General features: G+C 43.0%; 1 protein-coding gene and 1 pseudogene across 1 annotated transcript in view; both read left to right on the plus strand.

Moving 5' to 3' along the window:
- The first annotated feature begins 351 nt into the window (after positions 1 to 351).
- PLGRKT (plasminogen receptor with a C-terminal lysine) overlaps positions 352 to 19531 on the plus strand; it is a 58504-nt gene continuing 39324 nt past the window's right edge. Inside the window, exons 1-3 of the mRNA XM_062207051.1 lie at positions 352 to 455; positions 2028 to 2138; positions 5473 to 5559. Of these exons, the coding sequence (XP_062063035.1) occupies positions 5479 to 5559 (81 nt within the window). The 5' untranslated portion in view covers positions 352 to 455; positions 2028 to 2138; positions 5473 to 5478. The remainder of the gene's footprint in view (positions 456 to 2027; positions 2139 to 5472; positions 5560 to 19531) is intronic.
- LOC133771878 (cAMP-regulated phosphoprotein 19-like) lies at positions 5614 to 11109 on the plus strand (annotated as a pseudogene).

Raw genomic sequence — 19531 nt, forward strand, 5'->3', positions numbered from 1 at the left:
AATGGACAGCCTAAGAGCAGCACGGGAGAAAAGTGTCACTGTTTAAAAGAGAATGAGTAACTCTGCTCATGTCCTCTCTTTGCTTTCCTGTCTTAACCTTTTGTCACTTTAATGTGATTTTACAGACGGAGAGACTGAAGCCTTTACTTGACACTTCCATTTGGCTTCCTCTGCAGCCCCTCAAAATCTGACAGCTGAGTCTCTGTGGTTTTGAAATTGCCTCTTAGACCCGCCTCTCCTACGTCACGTCCTGGCCTGGAAGGACACACCAGGCCTCTGTCGAGCATGCGGGCCCTTTAAGAAAGCCAAGAGACACGCTGATTGGCTGAGGCTCGTTAGTCACTGTCTTAATCAGCCAATCCCGAGACTCTGCGGCGCAAGGCCCGGTCCTCACAGGAGCCAGGGTAGAGGCCTCTGCTGTGATCACCTTGTCCCTGTGCCTCCGTCCTCGCCCAGTGAGTGAGCGCCCGCCGCAGGCGGGTGGGGAGGGAGGGTCCGCGCGGGCACGTCAGCCTGCGGGAGCTCCCGGGCCGGGCTTGCGCGACCGCGCTGGGCGCCGGCTCACAGCGCCCGCCCTGGACTCTGCAACAGCCCCTAGTGCTAATAGGAGTTGTCACCGTCGTTTGGAAGACCCTCGGGTCACGTGAACCCACGATCTCTGGATTGTTGTCATCTGGTTGGGGAAAGTGGGTGGAATAGTAACAAGGCAACTCAGCATACCAAGGCAGGGAATATCCGAATGACTGCCACTGAGTCCAAAGACCGAGGGTGGAGTTAGTTACAGAAAATCTTCCGGAAGCTGTGGTCTTTGCACTGGAATTTGCATGGGGGAAGTGGCCTAGTTTGAATGGAACGCAACTTACAGAAACGATTGTATGTGACCAGTCATAAATTAAGGCGCTGTGTCATCTGATCAGGAAATAAGTCAGCACATTAGTCTGGATGGCAAAAGTCATAATAATTATTATATTTTAAGTACTGTAAAATCAAAGACCAGAGAAAGGCTGTCTGAACTTGCAGCCCCAACTGCAAGTACCCGGAAATATGAGGGTACTTCAAAAACTTTCATGAGAAAATGGAATTAGGAGATAACTATTTCGGTGCAAGAAAAGGTAAAACCCATGTGTAGTTTTTTCCTAGCACATATTTTCCATGAACTTTGTAAAGACCCTCCTACACATGGATTTCACCCTTTTTGCACCAAGAGAAACCTATGTTTTAATTTCATTTTCCCATGAAATTTGTGAAATGCCCCTGGTACAACTTTCCATAGTAATCTATAGCACAGACAAGGCAAAGATGCTACATCCAGGAGATCTTTCAAGATCTCAGGAGTAATCAAAGGCAACATGGAGGCAAGAAGGACCCAAGTCAGCATTTTCAGCTCCCCGAGGCACACTGGTCTAAGGTGAATTAACAGCAAGAAGTCTGTTACCTGAGATAAAGTATGCAAAAAAGGTTTTTAAAAGATTTTATTTATTTATTTGAAAATCAGAGCTACAGAGAGAAAGGGAGAGATCTTCCATCTGGTGGTTAACCCCCTAAATAGCTGCAACAGCCAGTGCTGGGCCAGGCTGAAGCCAGGAACCAGGAGCTTCATCAGTGACTCCCACATAGTTGGCAGGAGTGCGAACACTTGGGCCATCCTCCACCACTTTCCTAGGAGCATTAGCAGGGAGCTGGTTCAGAAATGGAGCAGCCAGGGCCTGAACAAGCATCCATGTGGAATGCTGGCTTCATGGCGATAGCTTTACCTGCTAAGCCACAATGCCGGCCCTAAGTGTTGAAACTTTTTAAAGATTTATTTTATACAAATGAGTGAAATTATCCCTATTGTAAGATTGCTGATGCTTATTTTCTGATACATATTTTGTGCCCAGGAGAGAGAAAGTTGAGAGTATTTTGGACACTTTAAGGCATACTCCCAGACTTTGGAAAATGGCTTTGTTGGGTGTGAGAGAAGGAGATGAGGGTGAGCATACTCAGCTCTGGGCAAAGTTTACAAGGTGTGGTGCTCTCATTTTCAGGTGTGGTCTTCCACAGGGAAACTTTCCTTCCGGCCAACCCTTCCACCTGCAGTGGCTCCCCACATATCCAGACTCCAAGCACAGACTGAAGGCAGCAAGGCCTGGAAGAAGGTGAGTCCGAATCCTAACTTTCCAGACAGTTCCTCTTCCCCAGATGATGGGACATGAGGACTGCTGCTCCACTTGAGGGCAGATCTCGCCCTCTTCCAGACAAAAGCTCCCTAATGGACACAGCTCCATGACATACAGGGTGTGTGCATGGTGGAAAAAAAAAATCTCAAGGACACTTTTCTGTGTAACTGTTTGCAGCCGATGTGAACATTCAGTCGTCAACTCCTATATGCAGAAGAAAAGTAAGTAGTGGCAGGTGAGGTGGCCTGAGCCAGTTTTTTGGTATTACTCATGCTTTGTGCACACATTTATGGGAACTTGACACCATGGAGACTCTAAAGTAGAAGAGATTGCTCCTGTCTCAGAGGCAAGTTATAGTATGTTGTTGGAGATGACTTACTTGGGGCTGTCCATGCTTGGAGGAACAGCAGAGCTGCTAGATCCCCCCACCCCCATCCCCTCAGTGAGAGATCTCGAACTGTGGGCACAGGGCATTGGAGTGGGATAGTGGTGATGGGGAGAAGAAACCTCATGACTTTCCAGGCCTGTTCAGGGCTGTACCACTTCTCCCCAGTAAGTGGTCTTGTTTCCTGTGCCCAGTTTTGAAGCCAACTCTGGCTCAGAGGCCCATGTAACTCCAGGGTGTGTGTTTGTCTGAAATACAGGGAAGCCACTGTATGAGCTTATAATCAGAAAGTTTGTGGAAAATGGAATTAAAAGATAAGTTTATTTTGGTATCAAAAAGCCAAAAAAGGAAATCCATGCATATGAAGGCTCTTCAAAAAGTATATGAAAATGTGTGTGTGTATCAACTTTTTTTTTTTTTTTTTTTTTACAGGCAGAGTTAGACAGTGAGAGAAACAGAGAAAGGTCTTCCTTCCGTTGGTTCACCCCCAAAATGGTTGCTATGGCAGGTGCGCTGTGCCGATCCGAAGCCAGGAGCCAGGTGCTGCCTCCTGGTCTCCCATGCGGGTGCAGGGCCCAAGCACCTGGGCCATCCTCCACTGCCTTCCCAGGCCACAACAGAGAGCTGGACTGGGAGAGGAGCAACCAGGACAGAATCTAGTGCCCCAACCGGGACTAGAACCCGGGGTACTGGCGCTGCAGGAGGAGGATTAGCCTAGTGAGCTGCGGCGCCAGCCGCGTGTATTAACCTTGAGCAGACATTTAATGCATGGTTGGAATGCTGCTTGGGATGCCTGTATCCTATATGGGAGTGCCGAGTTTGGTCTTGTTGTTTTTGCTTCTGATCCAGCTTTCTGCTCATGTGCACCCCAGGAAGAGGCAGATGATGATTCAAGTGCTGGGTCTCTGCCACCCATATGAGAGACCCAGATTGAGTTTCAGGTCCCTGGCTTCTACCTGGCTCAGCCCTGGCTGCTGCAGGCATTGGGGGAAGGAGTGAACAGATGGAAGATCACTGTCTCTGTCTCTCTGCTTTTCAAATAAGAATAAACATAAATAATTGAAAACAATTTTAAAAACTATATAGATTTCAAAACAGTTTTTGCACCTTAATAAATTTGTTTTAATTTCATTTCTCATGAAATTTTTGAAGTGTGGCTCGCAGCTTCTACTCACCTGGAACCTCATTAGCAGGAGTAACCCAATTCTACCTGATATAAATCCTCTCTCTCTCCCAATCCCCTCCTTAGTTAACCAGAACCCAAGCTTTGCTGATGAGGACAGGGAAAATGGGAGCTCTTTCTGGGCTCCCCATGGAATACTTGCGAATCTTAGCTATAAAGCACTAAGAATGGCTGCTCTGACCTGACATTCCACAACTTTTTCCAAAAGCCTAATAGAGAGGATTGGGGGGGGGGGGGGGGGACACAGCGGGGTAAGCTGCTATTTGGGATGTCTGTATCACATATCGGAGCTCCAGTTCCAGTCCTGGCCACTCTGCTTCTAATCTGCCTCCCTGCTTATGCAGCTGGGAAAATAGCAGATGACAGCCCAAGCACTCACATCCCTGAAACTCACATGGCAGATCCAGATGGAAATTCTAGGCTCCTGGCTTCAGCCTGGCCCACCAAGCCCTGACTGTTGTGGGCATTTGGGAAGTAAACCAAATGATGGAAGATCTCTCTCTCTGCCACTATGCCTTTCAAATAAATAAATACTTAAAGAAATAGAAAAGATACTGGCCACACTGTCGAAGAGGGTAGGGCACTTTAACTTTTTCCAGGGTTTTGTCTTCTAAAAGTGAAAATCGGGGCTGGCATTGTAGTATTGCAGGTTAAGCCTCCACCTGAATGCCAATGTCCCATATGGGTGCCAGTTCAAGTCCCAGCTGCTCTACTTCTGATCCAGCTCCCTGCTAATGTGCCTGGAAAAGCAGCAGAGGATGGCCCAAGTCCTTGGGCCCCTGCACCCATGTGGGAGACCTAGAAGAAGCTCCGGGCTCCTGGCTTTGTCCTGGCCCAGCCCTGGCGTTGCAGCCATTTAGGGAGTGAACCAGCACATGGACGATATCTCTCCCCACCCCCACTCTCTCTCCCCTCTTCCTCCTCCTCTTTCTGTAACTCTGCCTTTCAAATAGATAAAAAATAAATCTTTACAATAAAAAGTGAAAATCAATGACTAAAGATCTCGTAAAATATTTTTTCCTTTCCTTTTCTTTCTCTTTTATTTCCTTTCCCTTCCCTTTCCTTTTTAAGTTCAGTTTTTCAAGATTACAGTGAGAAGAAAAATTAAGAGACACAGAGCCATTAGGAAACTTACAGAGCAGGGCAAAATTTTGGAAGTCATCAAGTTCAATTAGTTGGTCTTAGGTAAGTCAAGGATGTTGAGGCTGGTTCATTATGCCTGAGGTTAGACAAATAATTAAGAACAAGAGGGGCCCGCGCTGTGGCGCAGCAGGTTAATGCCCTGGCCTGAAGCACCGGTATCCCATATGGGTGCCAGTTCTAGTCCTGGCTGCTCCACTTCCAACCCAGCTCTCTGCCGTGGCCTGGGAAAGCAGTAGAAGATGGCCCAAGTCCTTGGGACCCTGCACCCATGTGGGAGATCCGGAAGAAGCTCCTGGCTCCTGGCTTTGGATCAGCGCAGCCCCGGCCGTTTCAGCCAACTGGGGAGTGAACCAGCAGATGGAAGACCTCTCTCTCTCTCTCCTTCTCTCTGACTCTCCTCTCTCTGTTCGTAACTCTGACTTTCAAGTAAATAAATAAATCTTTAAAAAACAAAATGAACAAGAACTGGAACCCACACTGTGTTCCTAGAAAATTTTCTTTTCTCACTTTGTCATAAGCTTGTGGTAGCCTAACACAGAGAATACAGGATGCATGGAGTATCTTGTTTTGAGTCTCTTTTTTTTTTTTTTTTTACACTTCAGGTCAAGATGGGGTTTATATTTTCAAAATCCATGAATGAAAACCTGAAAAATCAACAGGAATTCATGCTTATGAATGCTCGACTTCAGGTATGTTTAAAAGTCATGAACACTATGTTGCTACAGTGATTAAAATGTCACCGTATGTGTCAGCAGTATGTTCCCTTTGACTCCCCAAGTAAGATGCTCTTGGTGCTCCATCCTCAAAGACAAGATGAAATGGATTACTCACTACCTGGTGAATGGGTTTGTTTAAATCTCCAATCCAGATTCTTATGCAAAAATCTCCATAGTGAAAATATGCATAGAGGAAATTGCTTAGGGGGCACAGAAGATAGATATCAATGTCTTAGTCCCCAGGACCTGTGGCTACGTTGCCTTTCTCTACAAAGGAGACTTTGCAGTGTGATCACTTAAGGAGTCTGAGGTGGGGAGATAATCCTAGATTATCCTGACAGATCCACTGTAATCACAAGGGTTCTTGTCCTTATAAGGCAAAGAAGGAAGCAAACATGAGAAAGAGAGACAGAGAAGGGGGAGAGAGAAAGAGAAATGGATTTGAAAGTGGTATACTACTGAGTTTGAAGAAGGAATAAGGGTCACAAGCCAAGGAATTCATACACGGTCTAGAAGGTGAAAAAGGCAAGGAAACAGGGCCGGTGCTGTAGCTCACTAGGCTAATCCTCGGCCTGTGGTGCTGGCACACCAGGTTCTAGTCCCAGTCGGGGCACCGGATTCTGTCCCAGTAGCCCCTCTTCCAGGCCAGCTCTCTTCTGTGGCCCGGGAAGCAGTGGAGGATGGCCTAAGTGCTTGGGCCCTGCACCCGCATGGTAGACCAGGAGAAGCATCTGGCTCCTGCCTTCGGATCAGAGCGGTGCGCCGGCCGCAGCGCGCTGGCCACAGTGGCCATTGGAGGGTGAACCAACGGCAAAGAAAGACCTTTCTCTCTGTCTCTCTCTCTCTCTCACTGTCCACTCTGCCTGTAAAAAACAAAAACAAAAACAAAAACAAAAGGCAAGGAAACAGATCCTCCCCCTGGAACCTTCAGAGAGACGCAGTCCCTTCAGTGTGTTTTGGACTTCTAAAAACAGATTTGTGTTGTCTGAAGCAGTTATGTTCATAATAATTTGTTACAGAAGCAATGGAAAGCAAATATAGAGTGAAAATTTGACACTAGATTTGTACAATGACTGGATAAAAAAGTCAAAGTATATTTGAAGATTGTCTAATTGCTTAATACAAATTGTCAAAAGGTACTTAAAATAGGGTATCAAAATGTTAGAAGTTTGACTCAGATCATTTTCTTAAGATTTCAGACAAAGATCTTTAGGTCTCTCTGGTCCATTATGGCCTTGGAAACAGCAGGTTCCACTGTAAGGCAGTAGGTCTAAAGCCAGATTGCCTGGGTTTGAATCCCAACTCCATCTCTGGACTCATATATGACTGGCGAACCAATCTCCTGAAAGTACCCAGGTCGTACTAACATCCCCTTTACAAGGGCTGTGTTAAGGAGCAAAGGTGATACTTATCATGGGAATAATGCCGTAAGTCTTTGGAATGCCTCTCACTCTGTTGCTGTGGTATTTAACTGTTGTTAAATATGGATAAGAGTGTCTTGTGCAAGAAAAAGATTTCTTTAGAGGGGAATGGAATAATTGAAAGAATGGGTGACATAATTATTAGAGTAAAGAGACCAAATATTAGGTATATGAGTCAGTCAAGTATGGCAGCTAATAAGTTAGCCTCTTAAAGAAGGCCAGAGATCCCTATGTGAGAGACAGGGAACTTTATTACAGCATAGCAAGCAGCATGAGCATGAGCATGGTGTTGAGGTGCACTCCCCACGACCCAAGACCCATGGAGGCAATAGAGATGGACTTGGCCTTAAATTCATGCCATGCAGTCAGTGCATTTGTGTCACACTGGGAAAAGACTCGGAAAACTATGGCTTTATAGAGTGAGCAGTGGGGGAGGGAGGAAGGAAAGAGTAGAGGGGATTCTTTTACACCATTCCTCAGGGTTGCTCAGCAAAAGAGCAAAGGGCTGCAAAAAGGAACAGTGAGAGCTTTGCCTACTTGACCTACCCACCAACAACATGTGGGGACATTCAGGGCTCATGGTACTACCCTGATTGACCACAGCTTCGAGAACAGCTTTGGGTTCTACACACTGATCCCAGCGACCAGGTTTGATATAGCTGGCACTGAGGTCAAACGGCATTGGTAGCACTATCAGCAACACTAGTTTTCATCTTAGCTGAACCAGAGGTGAACCAGGCTCTGTCATTTGGGGGGAATCTCTGTGAATTTAGGGCCCTACTGAGTCAGTAAATTTGTTTCAGGCTACAGAGTAGGTTAGAAAGTTTTCCCCAAAGGGGGACTTCCCACTTCTCCTTTATGCAAAATGGAGATGATATCAGCCAAGCCCTCAAACACATTGTTTTCATTTGACCTGCAAATGGGCCCTTTCCTTGTAGTTGTCCTGTCCTAGTTGACCCATCCAACAATGGGGATGTCAGACCTGGGGGGTCAAAAGTTCTCCTAACATTCATTTTTGAAAAGAGCTCAGCTTCATTCCAATAACTGCTCCCCCTTTTTAAAAGAGGTGTGCTATTTGTGAAATTATGTTTCCCTCAAAATTCACTTTTAATGCTTCAGAGTGTGACCTTATTTGGAGACAGGATCAAGTTAAAGTGAGTTATTGTAGTGGCTCTAATCCAGTGTGACTGCTGGCCTTGTAAGAGGGAGTTTAGACACAGAGGTAGGCATCCTTAGCGAAGGCGATGTGAATATGAAGACGGCCATAAATAAGGCAAGGAAAGATGTTTACCTCACAGCCTTAGCAAGAAACCAAACCTGCAGACACCTTACTTTGGATTTCTAGCCTCCAGAAATGAGAAATAAGTTTCTATTGCTGAAGCCACCCAGCCTGTGGTGCTTCCGCTACAGCAACCCTAGAAACGAATACAGGGTGTTCTTGTGGGCTGTGTCCAGCAGGTGGTGCTGATGTACTGGGAAATGGCTTCCTTTTCTTCCTGGGAATCTATATAAGTGTCTGTTGGAACACCTGGAATGTGGTCAGTGAGTACCCTAGCAGGTGTCTCCTTTGGCCTCTGTGAGTTTTGCAATACAAGTGAAACACATTCACTTCATTACACATTTATATGATGGGTGGGTGGGATAAGACACAGGACCACAATTTCTTGAAGTGGCTCAAGGTTCCATTCATTTCCCTCTTTCGCTGTCAACTTTGCTCAATGCAGAATGCAAACCAAAGAGTTTAATGGATATGCTTTAGGGGCTCTTTCCCAGCAGAGGGTGTGAAGAGGGCAGGGAGGGCTTTTGTCCTTGGACTCCTCATTCCAGAATGGGTGCTGCTTCCTGGAGAGCATTGCTAGTCAAGGGCATCATTCTGTTTGCCATCATGGGTGCCACCGTGCTGTCCTAAAGTCCTCAGCTCCCAGGGCTTAGCACATACATTCCTTCCATGGGACCAAGTGTCCAACCTAGCCATAAAAATTTGACTCTCTCCCCTCCTTGAATTTCTGTAGCTCACTCAGCTTCTTCCCTGAAGCAGCTGCAGTTGAGGGCATGGGAGGGGAGAAGGAGGGATAAGGGCATGGAGGGAAAAAGCAGCTGCTGCCAGTAAGCCAGGCTTTGAATTGACTTTTTTAAAAAATGTTTCTTTTAAAGATTTATTTATTTATTTGAAAGTCAGAATTACACAGAGAGAAGAGGCAGAGAGAGAGAGAGAAAGAGAAAGAGAGAGAAATAGAGAGAGAGAGGAAGAGAGAGAGAAATAGAGAGAGAGGGAGGGAGAGGGAGAGAGAGAAAAATAGAGGGAGAGGGAGGGAGAGAAATAGAGGGAGAGGGAGAGGGAGGGAGAGGGAGAGAGGGAGAGAGGGAGAGAGGGAGAGAGGGAGAGAGATAGAGAGGTCTTCCATCTGCTGGTTCACTCCCCCAATTGATCCTTTGCTCACAGCCCTGCAAGCAGCATGTGCATGCTGTTGGCAGCAGTTTTCTAGGCACTGCAGGTTGCACGGAGAGGATGCAGGTGAGCCTGTGTGGACGCTGCGAGAGGGAGGCTGTGGCTTTGTGAGAAGACTGGGGAACACTGAGCTTGTGGCATCCACCACTTTTCCTGTGAGTGGGGAACAAGCCTGCCCTTTGACTGGGAGAGACTGCTCCATCCTTCAAGGCTGCTCATTACAAATATAACCATGGAAGCCGGCGCCGCAGCTCACTAGGCTAATCCTCCGCCTTGCGGCGCCGGCACACGGGGTTCTAGTCCCAGTCGGGGCACCGATCCTGTCCCGGTTGCTCCTCTTCCAGTCCAGCTCTCTGCTGTGGCCAGGGAGTGCAGTGGAGGATGGCCCAAGTGCTTGGGCCCTGCACCCCATGGGAGACCAGGAGAAGCACCTGGCTCCTGCCATCGGATCAGCACGGTGCGCCGGCCGCAGCGCGCTACCGCGGCGGCCATTGGAGGGTGAACCAACGGCAAAAGGAAGACCTTTCTCTCTGTCTCTCTCTCTCACTGTCCACTCTGCCTGTCCAAAAAAAAAAAATATATATATATATATATATATATATATATAACCATGGAAATGGCTCAAGTAAAAAAGAGCAGTCAGGGCCTGTGTTCTTGGCCTACCTGGCAAATGCCAGAAGCCTCAGGGCCCCTAGTGGATTGATTCTCCCTAGATGACTAGTTTTTCCTTGTTGATCAGGATATATTTTATTATTTACATTTTAATTTCAAGAAAGGATGAGTAGGTGAATGTAGGTGAATATGGTGGATCAAGTCTTCCAGTTTTAAAGTTCTGATCCTAACCAGGGCAGCCTGCTGATAGATGTTCTCATCTGTAGCAGTTTTGAAATATTGGATTGGTCCTTGACTGTTCCACATTTAAAGGAATTAAACTCCTGGCATCATTCTTGGGGTTTAGAGCTGTTCTTTCTTAAAGTATCATGAAATATTTGATAGGTACAATGGACTATAATAAATGCAAGTTATGAAGCATAATAGGATGAACACCGATGGACCCACCACTAAAATTAATACCTGTACGTTCCTCCCTACGTGTTGAGTGAACCCAAACAGCTAAGGCTGGGTTGGCATTGACCTCATGTCCCAGAAGTCCCCAGAACCAATAAAGACTCTGTAAATGTAATGGAATGGGCCACTGGGGTTGAATGTGACGTCTTTGTTGGTGCTTCAAAGAGGAAGTCAAAAGAATCCTTCCTAAACAGTCAAACAAACAATCATGCCTAAATAGTTTGTGATGGCACGTGTTTCAGCTACTTCATATTTAGAGGCAAGCCAGTGAAAAGTGTAAATAGGTCTGAAACCTGGAGAAGTGGGGTTAGGAAATGGAAGATAGAGTGCTAGTCCAGAGAAAGCTGAAGAAGCAAAATTCTGGGACAAAAGCCTAGAGGTTCATATTTCTTATGGAAATGACTGCAGAAAGGACAAAAATACTTTGATTCCAGGGATTACAACACGGTAAAAGCAAAACTGAAGAACACTCAACGTCATACTGCAGCCCCGGATAAAACGGAGGTCACTGGTGACCACATTCCCCCTTCTCAGGACCTTCCTCAGCGGAAGCCATCCCTTGTTGCTAGCAAGCTGGCCAGCTGATTAAAAGAGCTGAACTACATGACTCTTCTAATTCCCATTATTTCTCCTTACTATGTTACCTATCCACTTCTTACTTCCTTTCATTCTCTAAGTCATTTTAGACTGACAGCTTTGCAGGTAGTGGTAGCGTGTGCTGCTACTATAAGGGGATACACATGTGTAGTGTTTTTGATTAAACAGTGCACTGATGAAATAGACATGTTAGAGCAACATAATCTACTTGAAAAAAATTGTATATATTACCTAACTCCTAGTATAGTTTCCAATAAGTAACAAGTTTTACAATTTTAATGGTTTGGCTTTACTTACTTCATCTTAATTATAGCTTTGTATGTTACTCTTGTTTAACATAACCTCTATTGAATTGATTTTTTCTGTTCTTCTTTTGGATTTTGTAAAACAAGCTTAAGACCACAAGTTGTAAGAAAAGTCACATAATTCAAACACAACTAGATGGGACTCTGAAAGATCTGTATTTCTGTGGTTGAACTTGGATGACCTTAAAGCTGTTTCAGCTTTAACAATAGAATTTTACTTGGGTAATATTTGCCCACTCTGGTGTTACTTATGTGATTCTAGTGCTTAACAGCTCCCATTGAAACTAGTGTTCTCACTCAGTTCTTTAATGTTAGAATACTTTTTGTTGTTGAAGATGTGAATGATGTATGTATTTGCATTGACTGCTGAATTCACTTTTGTGCCATTTTTGTAAATACAATAGTTTTGCACAACCAAAAAAAGCATAAATAGAAGAAATAAAGCAAAACTTTGATTAAAGAAAATTCTAATATCTAGAGTGCTTATCCCATTTTTTTGGTAAAAAAAAAATAAATCACAGCTCAATATTTTCTTCTTATTTTTTCATTTGGGAGAAAGGATCAAAATTAGATTTTTAGCTGCCATCTTATTCCAGTGGCCAGGTCCTCATTCCTGGCTGTACACCTGATTCAACCAGCGGCTTGGGAGAATTCAGGTCCCACCCCATACCAGTTGTATCATTTTGTGGCTGGGTGTGGATGCTGTTGCTACTTTAGGTTCCCCAGCGGTCTGCCATGCAAGGGCCTGAGTTGAGGATCTTTGTCATTTTCTTTCCCCCCTGTGATGTTCCCTAATCATAACTGGTGACTGGCAGGCTTTGAACAGAACTCCTGGAGATGGATGGAATAAAACAAATTTTCAATCAATAGCAAGGTAATCTTGAATTGAGTCAGTCACTGGGGTCTAGTTAATAAAAATTTATAAAAGGCCTCAAATAAAAAAAGTTTTCCATTTTTTCATTAACAACTTTGTTTCAGGTTGTGATGGAGGGGATCCACATTACTAGTTAAAATGAACTTTCAGATCATCAGCAAACTTCAATTTCCCACTGCCTTTCTAGCCTCTGGTACTGAGGATGGTGGATGGGTTGGCTGCACTGTTGTCTCTGTACCCACAGGGCACACATCCAAGACCCCCAGTAGATGCCTGAAATTGCAGATAGTTCCACAGCAAACATGTATTATGCTTTTTCCTTTACCTACATGCCTATGACAAAGTTTGATTTATAAATTAGGAACAGCAAGAAACTAACAATGATTAATAATAACAGAATATTCATAACAAGATACTACAATAAAAGCTATATGAATGCTCTCTCATAACTTTTGCAATTTGAGGTATGGCAGCAAAACTAACATGGATTCTTTTTATTTTCTTCACAATTTCATGGAGAGAAGATTTACTTTACTATGGATCTTAGCAACCTCAGAATATGATTATTTGTCCTTATTAAGGCAAGAAACTTTCAGCTTTTCACTTAAAGGAAACACTGCATGGCTTTCTCTTTCCCCACTCTTGTGCTTTGGTGCCATTAAGTAAAATAAGGGTTACATGAACACAAACACGTCTTTCAGCTGCTTTCCTGTTTAGCGGCACCCCAGTGAAAAGAGTAAATAAAAGAAATAAAATAACACTTTTATTAAAGACAATTCTAATAACTAGGGTTCTTATCCCAATTTCTTTTTAATAAAGATAAAGCACAATTCTGTTTTGAGGGAGTTAAGGGTTACATGAGCACAAACACTGAGGTGACACACCAGCGGATTAGATAACTGGCATGGATGCTGAGTGATGAATGGGCAGCTGCTGAACACAGCGTGGATATACTAGACAAAAAAGGGCTGATTAACATTCAGAGCAAGATGGAACAGGATGGCTCAAAATTTCATCATGCTACTCAACATGACCTTCAATATAAAATTTACTAATTGTGTATTTATTAAATTTTCCACTGAATATTTTTACAAATGTTTAACTGTGGTAAGCTGAAACTGCAGGTATTGGGAAAGCCAAATCTATGATAAACTACCACTCTTGTAAAAATTCAGGATTAATTATCACACATGTAAAAATGAACACTTCCTTAAAGCACATACACTAATTTTATATGACCTGAGTGGCTAGAAAAGCATTTTGATGTCATAAACAGGAAAGATGGAAGCATAAAGCAGAGAGAATGAGGTAAGATGATTCTACAGGTCCATGCCAGAGTAAGTGCTGTGTAGACAAAGCAGTTATGATCAATGTAAAGATTAGTTGGGTAGTGAACAAGTGTTTATTAATTGTCTATTTTTTTCTGGCAGATATATACATATACCAGACATTAGCCTAGCTGTCTGTTGTTATAGCTTAGTGCTAAGAAAATTAAGCATAGAATTAAGCCAAAAAGTATACTTATTTAAAGTATTTGAAATAATGTGCCACAGGCCAAGCAAGATTCATAAACAGATAAGGTATGGGCTTTATATCCAAATGACCTGCTGTCTAGTTTTGGGAAAAGAGGGTGAGCTATGTTGTGAATAACTAGGAATGCATGTGTGTGTGACAGGAGAAGCATGGCCCCCTAAAGATGCCCAAGCCATCATCCCCCAAACCTATGACTGCATTACTTCATATGGCAAAAGGGACTTTGTATATGCCATTAATGGAACAGATCTTGAGATGGGAAAATTGTCCTGGATTATCCATTTGGACTCAGTCTAAACACACAAGTTATTAAAGTGGCAAGACAAGACAGAAGGAGGGTCACAGAGATGTGATGTTGCTGGTTTTGAAAATGGAGGAAGAGGCCCACAAGCCAAAGAATGCAGGAGGCCTCTAGAAGCTGGATACCCCTAGAAAATGGATGCTCCCCTAGACCTTCCAGGAAGGAACTCTGCCCTGTGGATGCCCTGATTTTAGCTCACTGAGACTTATGTTAGATCTGATGTCCAGAAATGCATGGTAATGATTTGTGTTGTTGTAAACCACTAAATTTGTGCATATAGCAGCACAGAATGTTGAAATGTTGACATGATGCTTATGACAGAGAATATGCACATGTGTATATATAAATCCATGACTACTGAAAGTTCCCATCTGAATTTCTTACCAAGTTGCAGCTGAGGTTCCTGGGATCTGGCAATCTCACTATTTGTAAAGTATTGGAGTAGCAATAGGCCATGTTCAACTGTGTCCAACCCTACAGAAAAGCCAAGAAGAAAGGATGAGAAAAACCCTTCATAAAACACTACTGTCTATAAGGAACCCCTTCAGTTAAGTCTGAGGGAAGCAACCAGCCTGCAATGGTATAAGTGTATACAGTGAGAAAAAGAAGGCAGAATATACAGACCCCCTCAGTTTTCCTTGGAAGGAAACTAAGGAAATGCAGATACGTTGTGTTCCAAATGTGGCAATAAAAAGAAACATCCCCAGACACATACTGGCAGGTTTTCCTTTGAGATTACAACATCCAGTCATCCACTTAATGCATTGCTGTGGAATGTCCATCATGTACCAGATAAATTAGAAACTAGAGATACTTTGGTAAACCACATGAGCACTCTCTTGAGCAAGGTGATGGTGGGCAGTGGCAGCAACAAGTTCAGCACGGAGCATTCCAGTGCCTTGAGAACTAAGATGGGGTGGGTTTTTGGATATCTTCTAACTACTAGACTGTGGGGCATCATCTCCAGAGTTTTGAAAGACCCCCCCCAACACTTTATATTTAGCTAAAATATGCATACATATTGATAACAAAAAGAAAATTTCAAACATGAAATATTTAGAAAATAGCCAGGTGTTATTTAAAAATTAATTATCTGAAGATATAATCTTGCTGAATAAGAAAGATATAATAATATCCATCCACAAAATCTATCTTGCTATTATGCTTGTAGAAGAGAGGAACAGGTCTAACCTAAAATCAACATTTTGGCAACTTTGTTTCTTCTATCCCATCTTCCATTGCTGTTTTTATCTTATTGCTGAAAATCTACCTTAATGCAAACTTATCTGTAAATATTTCAATATGAATCTCTAACATATATGAACATAACCATATATAATTAAATTAGTGACTTTTTCTCCCTATCACAAAATATCACACCCCAATTGCCTCAGAAATTTCTTTTTCCAGTTGTGCTTGAAATCAGTATTCAAGCCATTTGCACACTGTACTTGGTCATTTTAACTCTTACGTCTTTCTTCATTTGGGAAAATATGCTTTCCTTGTCACTTATCATACCACCTATTTGTTGAAGAAAGAAAGGTTATCTGTTCTATGGAATGTCCCATAGTTTGGATTTGGCTGATCACTTCCTCATGGTATCATTGAATGGATTCTTCCATTGTTCATTCTTCTATGAGCTGGTAAATCTAGGGGTTTGGGGGGCAGTGCTGTGGCACAGTAGGTTAATCTTCCACCTGTGGCACTGCCATCCTATATGGGTGCTGGTTCTAGTCCTGGCTGCTCCTCTTTCAATCCAGCTCTCTGCTATGGCCTGGAAAAACAGTAGATGATGATCCAAGTCCTTGGGCCCCTGCACCCATGAGGGAGACCTGGAAGAAGCTCCTGGTTCCTGGCTTCGGATCGGTTCAGCTCCGGCTGTTGCAGCCATTTGGGGAGTGAACCAGTGGAAGGAAGACTTTTCCCTCTGTCTCTCCCTCTCACTGTCTGTAACTCTACCTCTCAAATAAATAAAATCTTTTTTAAAAAAATCTAGGGGTTTGGTTAGACCCAAGTTCAGTTCTTTTAGCAAAAATCCTTAAACGTGTACTTCCTTAGCACTTCCTAACACACCACATCAGGAGACACCCATCTGGGTATCTTTTAGTAACATCAATCTAACCCATTCATTATGAAGTTCCCAGTCACCTTATCATGTAACAGCTTCACTACCTATTAAAGATCATTACCTATATCTATTGTTTCATAAGTGCCCAAAAATGGCAAGGGTGTATTTTAAAGAGAATCTTAAAAAAGACTCTCTCATTTCTTCCATGTTTATTAGCTGGGAATTTTTAAAGAAATTACCATTATTAACTACATGGTTACCCTGAAATATATAATTTGTGTGGGAAACACAAAGTAAATGCTCAGTTCTTTGCTTTATTTGGTCAATTTTCAGAATAGTGAATTTATAATTCTGGCAATCTTCAAGTGTGACCAGATACTTTTTTGTCTATTTTTACACTTTGACTAGAAACTTTTGATGTGTCTGAATCAGTTACAGTCATTATTATTATTATTATTATTATTTTCATGTTAAAATTGTCCCATCAGCTCTTTCAAGTTGACTGCTATGTCCTTTGGACAAGATCTAATGAGTCTTGGATTGTGAAGAGTTATTTAGCCTATGTGTTATTTTTCACATATGACTATGTAGCTTAATACTAAAGATTCTGATGCTTTGAAGATCATGAGGATTAAATGAAATAATCCATGCATAGAATTTGGCACACAGCATCTGCCCTCTGTGGGAAAAAGTCAGTAATGGAAGCCAAATTTAGTTACTAAAAGTGTCAATTCATTCATACACCAAGGATTTACGGAGCCCCTGCTCTACAGCAAGCCTTAAATTAGATGGGGAGAGTTGACAGTGAACAAGGCTGGCAGAATGCCCCTCATGGAGCTTACACTCCAGTGGAGGGGAATGCAGGCAACCAACTTACTAACCGCAGAGTGAGTGGTGATGAGTTCTGCAAGAGGACGAGCAGAGTGAGGGGCTCCTGACAGAACGTGGGTGGCAGGATGCCATTTTCGGTAGAGCTGGTAGTGAAAGCCTCAGAGAAGGTGGCACTTGAGCAGAATCTTGAGGGAAATGAAAAAAATGAGTGATGTGGAGAGTTGGGGAAAGACAGTTCCAGGCAGAAAGAAAGTGAGGGCAGAGGCTCTGAGGTGGGAGGACTGTGGTGAGTTGGAGAAGAGTGGAAAGCCCAGTGTGATTAGAACTCTGGAAGGATGCAGGAGGGTGGTGGGAGATGAGGCCAGAGGTTGCACAGGCTTTGTACCCATGATGACTTTCTTGAGCTGTATTCTGGGTGACAAGGGAAGCCATTAAAGGGTTTTGAGCAGAGGGAAAATGTAACATGCTTTTTACAACATAAAAAATATAATGTGCTCAATAAATGCCTTTTCAAACACATAAAACTACAACAGCAAATAATATTATGAGAACAAATAAAAATTGCCTAAAACTTTACTCCTCCCCATGTATGTCATTCTCATGCCCTCTCATTGTTTTGTTTTTGTTTTAAGATGAAGCTGTACCAATATCTAGAAGTAGGAAGTGTTCTGTGTTCTGAGAAACACAAGAAAACACATTATGTACTTTGCAGAGGCTTGGGGTGATAAGGAGCCCCAAATGTAGAGCAGATGGTGGAGAGGAAAAGAGATCAGCCATCTCCTGTCTGCTGGGAGAAAAACGAGGCAGGAGGTGGGGGTGCTCAGGGCCTCCAATGTCATGAGACTTAACCTAGGAAGTGCTTTGAATAAAGGGGGCACCGTGAGCAGCCCAGATTCACCAAGGACAGTGGGGGCTACAGGGAAGCATGGCCTAATCTTTATGCTTGGACTCCCAACTGGCTTCAACTTCTCCTTCTGAGACTCATTTTCCACCCCGTCCCCTATCCACTGTCTGCTCTTTAGCCTCCCCGTGTGGCTCACCCATAATCATTCTTCTGATGTTCACTTTTTATTGCAGTAAAATACATGTCATATAGAGTTCACCATTAGCAAGTGAATTATTCAGTGGTATTTGGTACATTGATAATGTTGTATTACCACCACTGCTATTTAATTCTATAATATTTGCATCACCCCAAAAGAAAACCCCATATGTGTTATGCAGTCACTTCAATCCTTCTGGCCCTTGGCCATCACTCATCTGCTTTTTTGTCTATGGATTTGCTACTCTGGATTTTTAATGTAAATGGAATCCTATAACATGTGATCTTTGTGTGTAGCTTAAGGTGCATCTATTCTGTAGCATGTGTCTGTACTTTATTCCCTTTTATGGCTGAATAACAGTCTGTTGTATCGACATGCCACATTTTGTGTATCCTTTGATTTGTTGGTAGATATCTGGGTCATTCCTACCTTTTGGATATTCTGAATAGCACCACTATAAACATTCTTGTGCAAGTTTTTGTTTGAATTCTACTTTTCAATTCTTTTAGATATATATCTATGAATGGAATTGCTGAGTCATGGTAATTTTGTATTTAATCTACTGAAGACAACAAACTGTTTTCCACAGTGGCTGCAACCTTTTACATTCTCAGCATGATGTATAAATAAGGATGACAATTTCTCCCTATCTTCACAAATACTTGTTCATTTCAAACCACTGTGACCATTTGGTGGGCTGTAAGTTGTATCTCATTATTTTTTTAAAAAGATTTATTTATTTATTTGAGGGCAGAGTTTCAAACACAGAGAGGGAGAGACAGAGAGGGAGGTCTTCTATCTGCTGGTTCACTCCCCAAATGGCCACAATGGCTTTAACTGGACTGATCTGAAGCCAGGAGCTTCTTCCAGGTCTCCCACATGGGTACAGGGCCCAAGCATTTGGGCCATATTCCACTGTTTTCCCAGGACATTAGCAGAGATCTGGATGGAAAGTAGAGCAGCCAGGACTGGAACCAGTACCCACATGGGATACTGGTGCTGCAGGAGGAGGCTTAACCTACTACATCATAGTGCTGGCCCCTCACATTATGTTTTTTATTATAGTTTCCTTAATAATTAATAACATTAAACATCTTTTACACTTACTTATTGGTCACTGTGTGCCTTCCTTGGAAGACATATCTATTCTAGTCCATTTTTAAATTGGGTTATTTGTCCTGCTGTTGTTGAGCTGTAAGCGTTATTTATACATTCAGGGAATGTATATGGAATACGATATGGAATGCAGGCATCTCAAGTGGCATCTTAACTGCTAGACAAAATGCCTGCTCCAGGACTTTCTTTTTTAATTCCAGTATTGGATGTGTACATCAAGTGAAATGAGTAGTGTCTGTGCTGACTAACAAGAAAACATCTAGAATTCAAGCGTGCTATATGGGATTTGCAACAGAGCAGTTGCTTCTTTAATAAAGTTGATGGCCTCTTTCAGATGTA

Source organism: Lepus europaeus, chromosome 12 (assembly GCF_033115175.1).
Source record: "Lepus europaeus isolate LE1 chromosome 12, mLepTim1.pri, whole genome shotgun sequence".
Taxonomy (NCBI): Eukaryota; Metazoa; Chordata; class Mammalia; order Lagomorpha; family Leporidae; genus Lepus; species Lepus europaeus.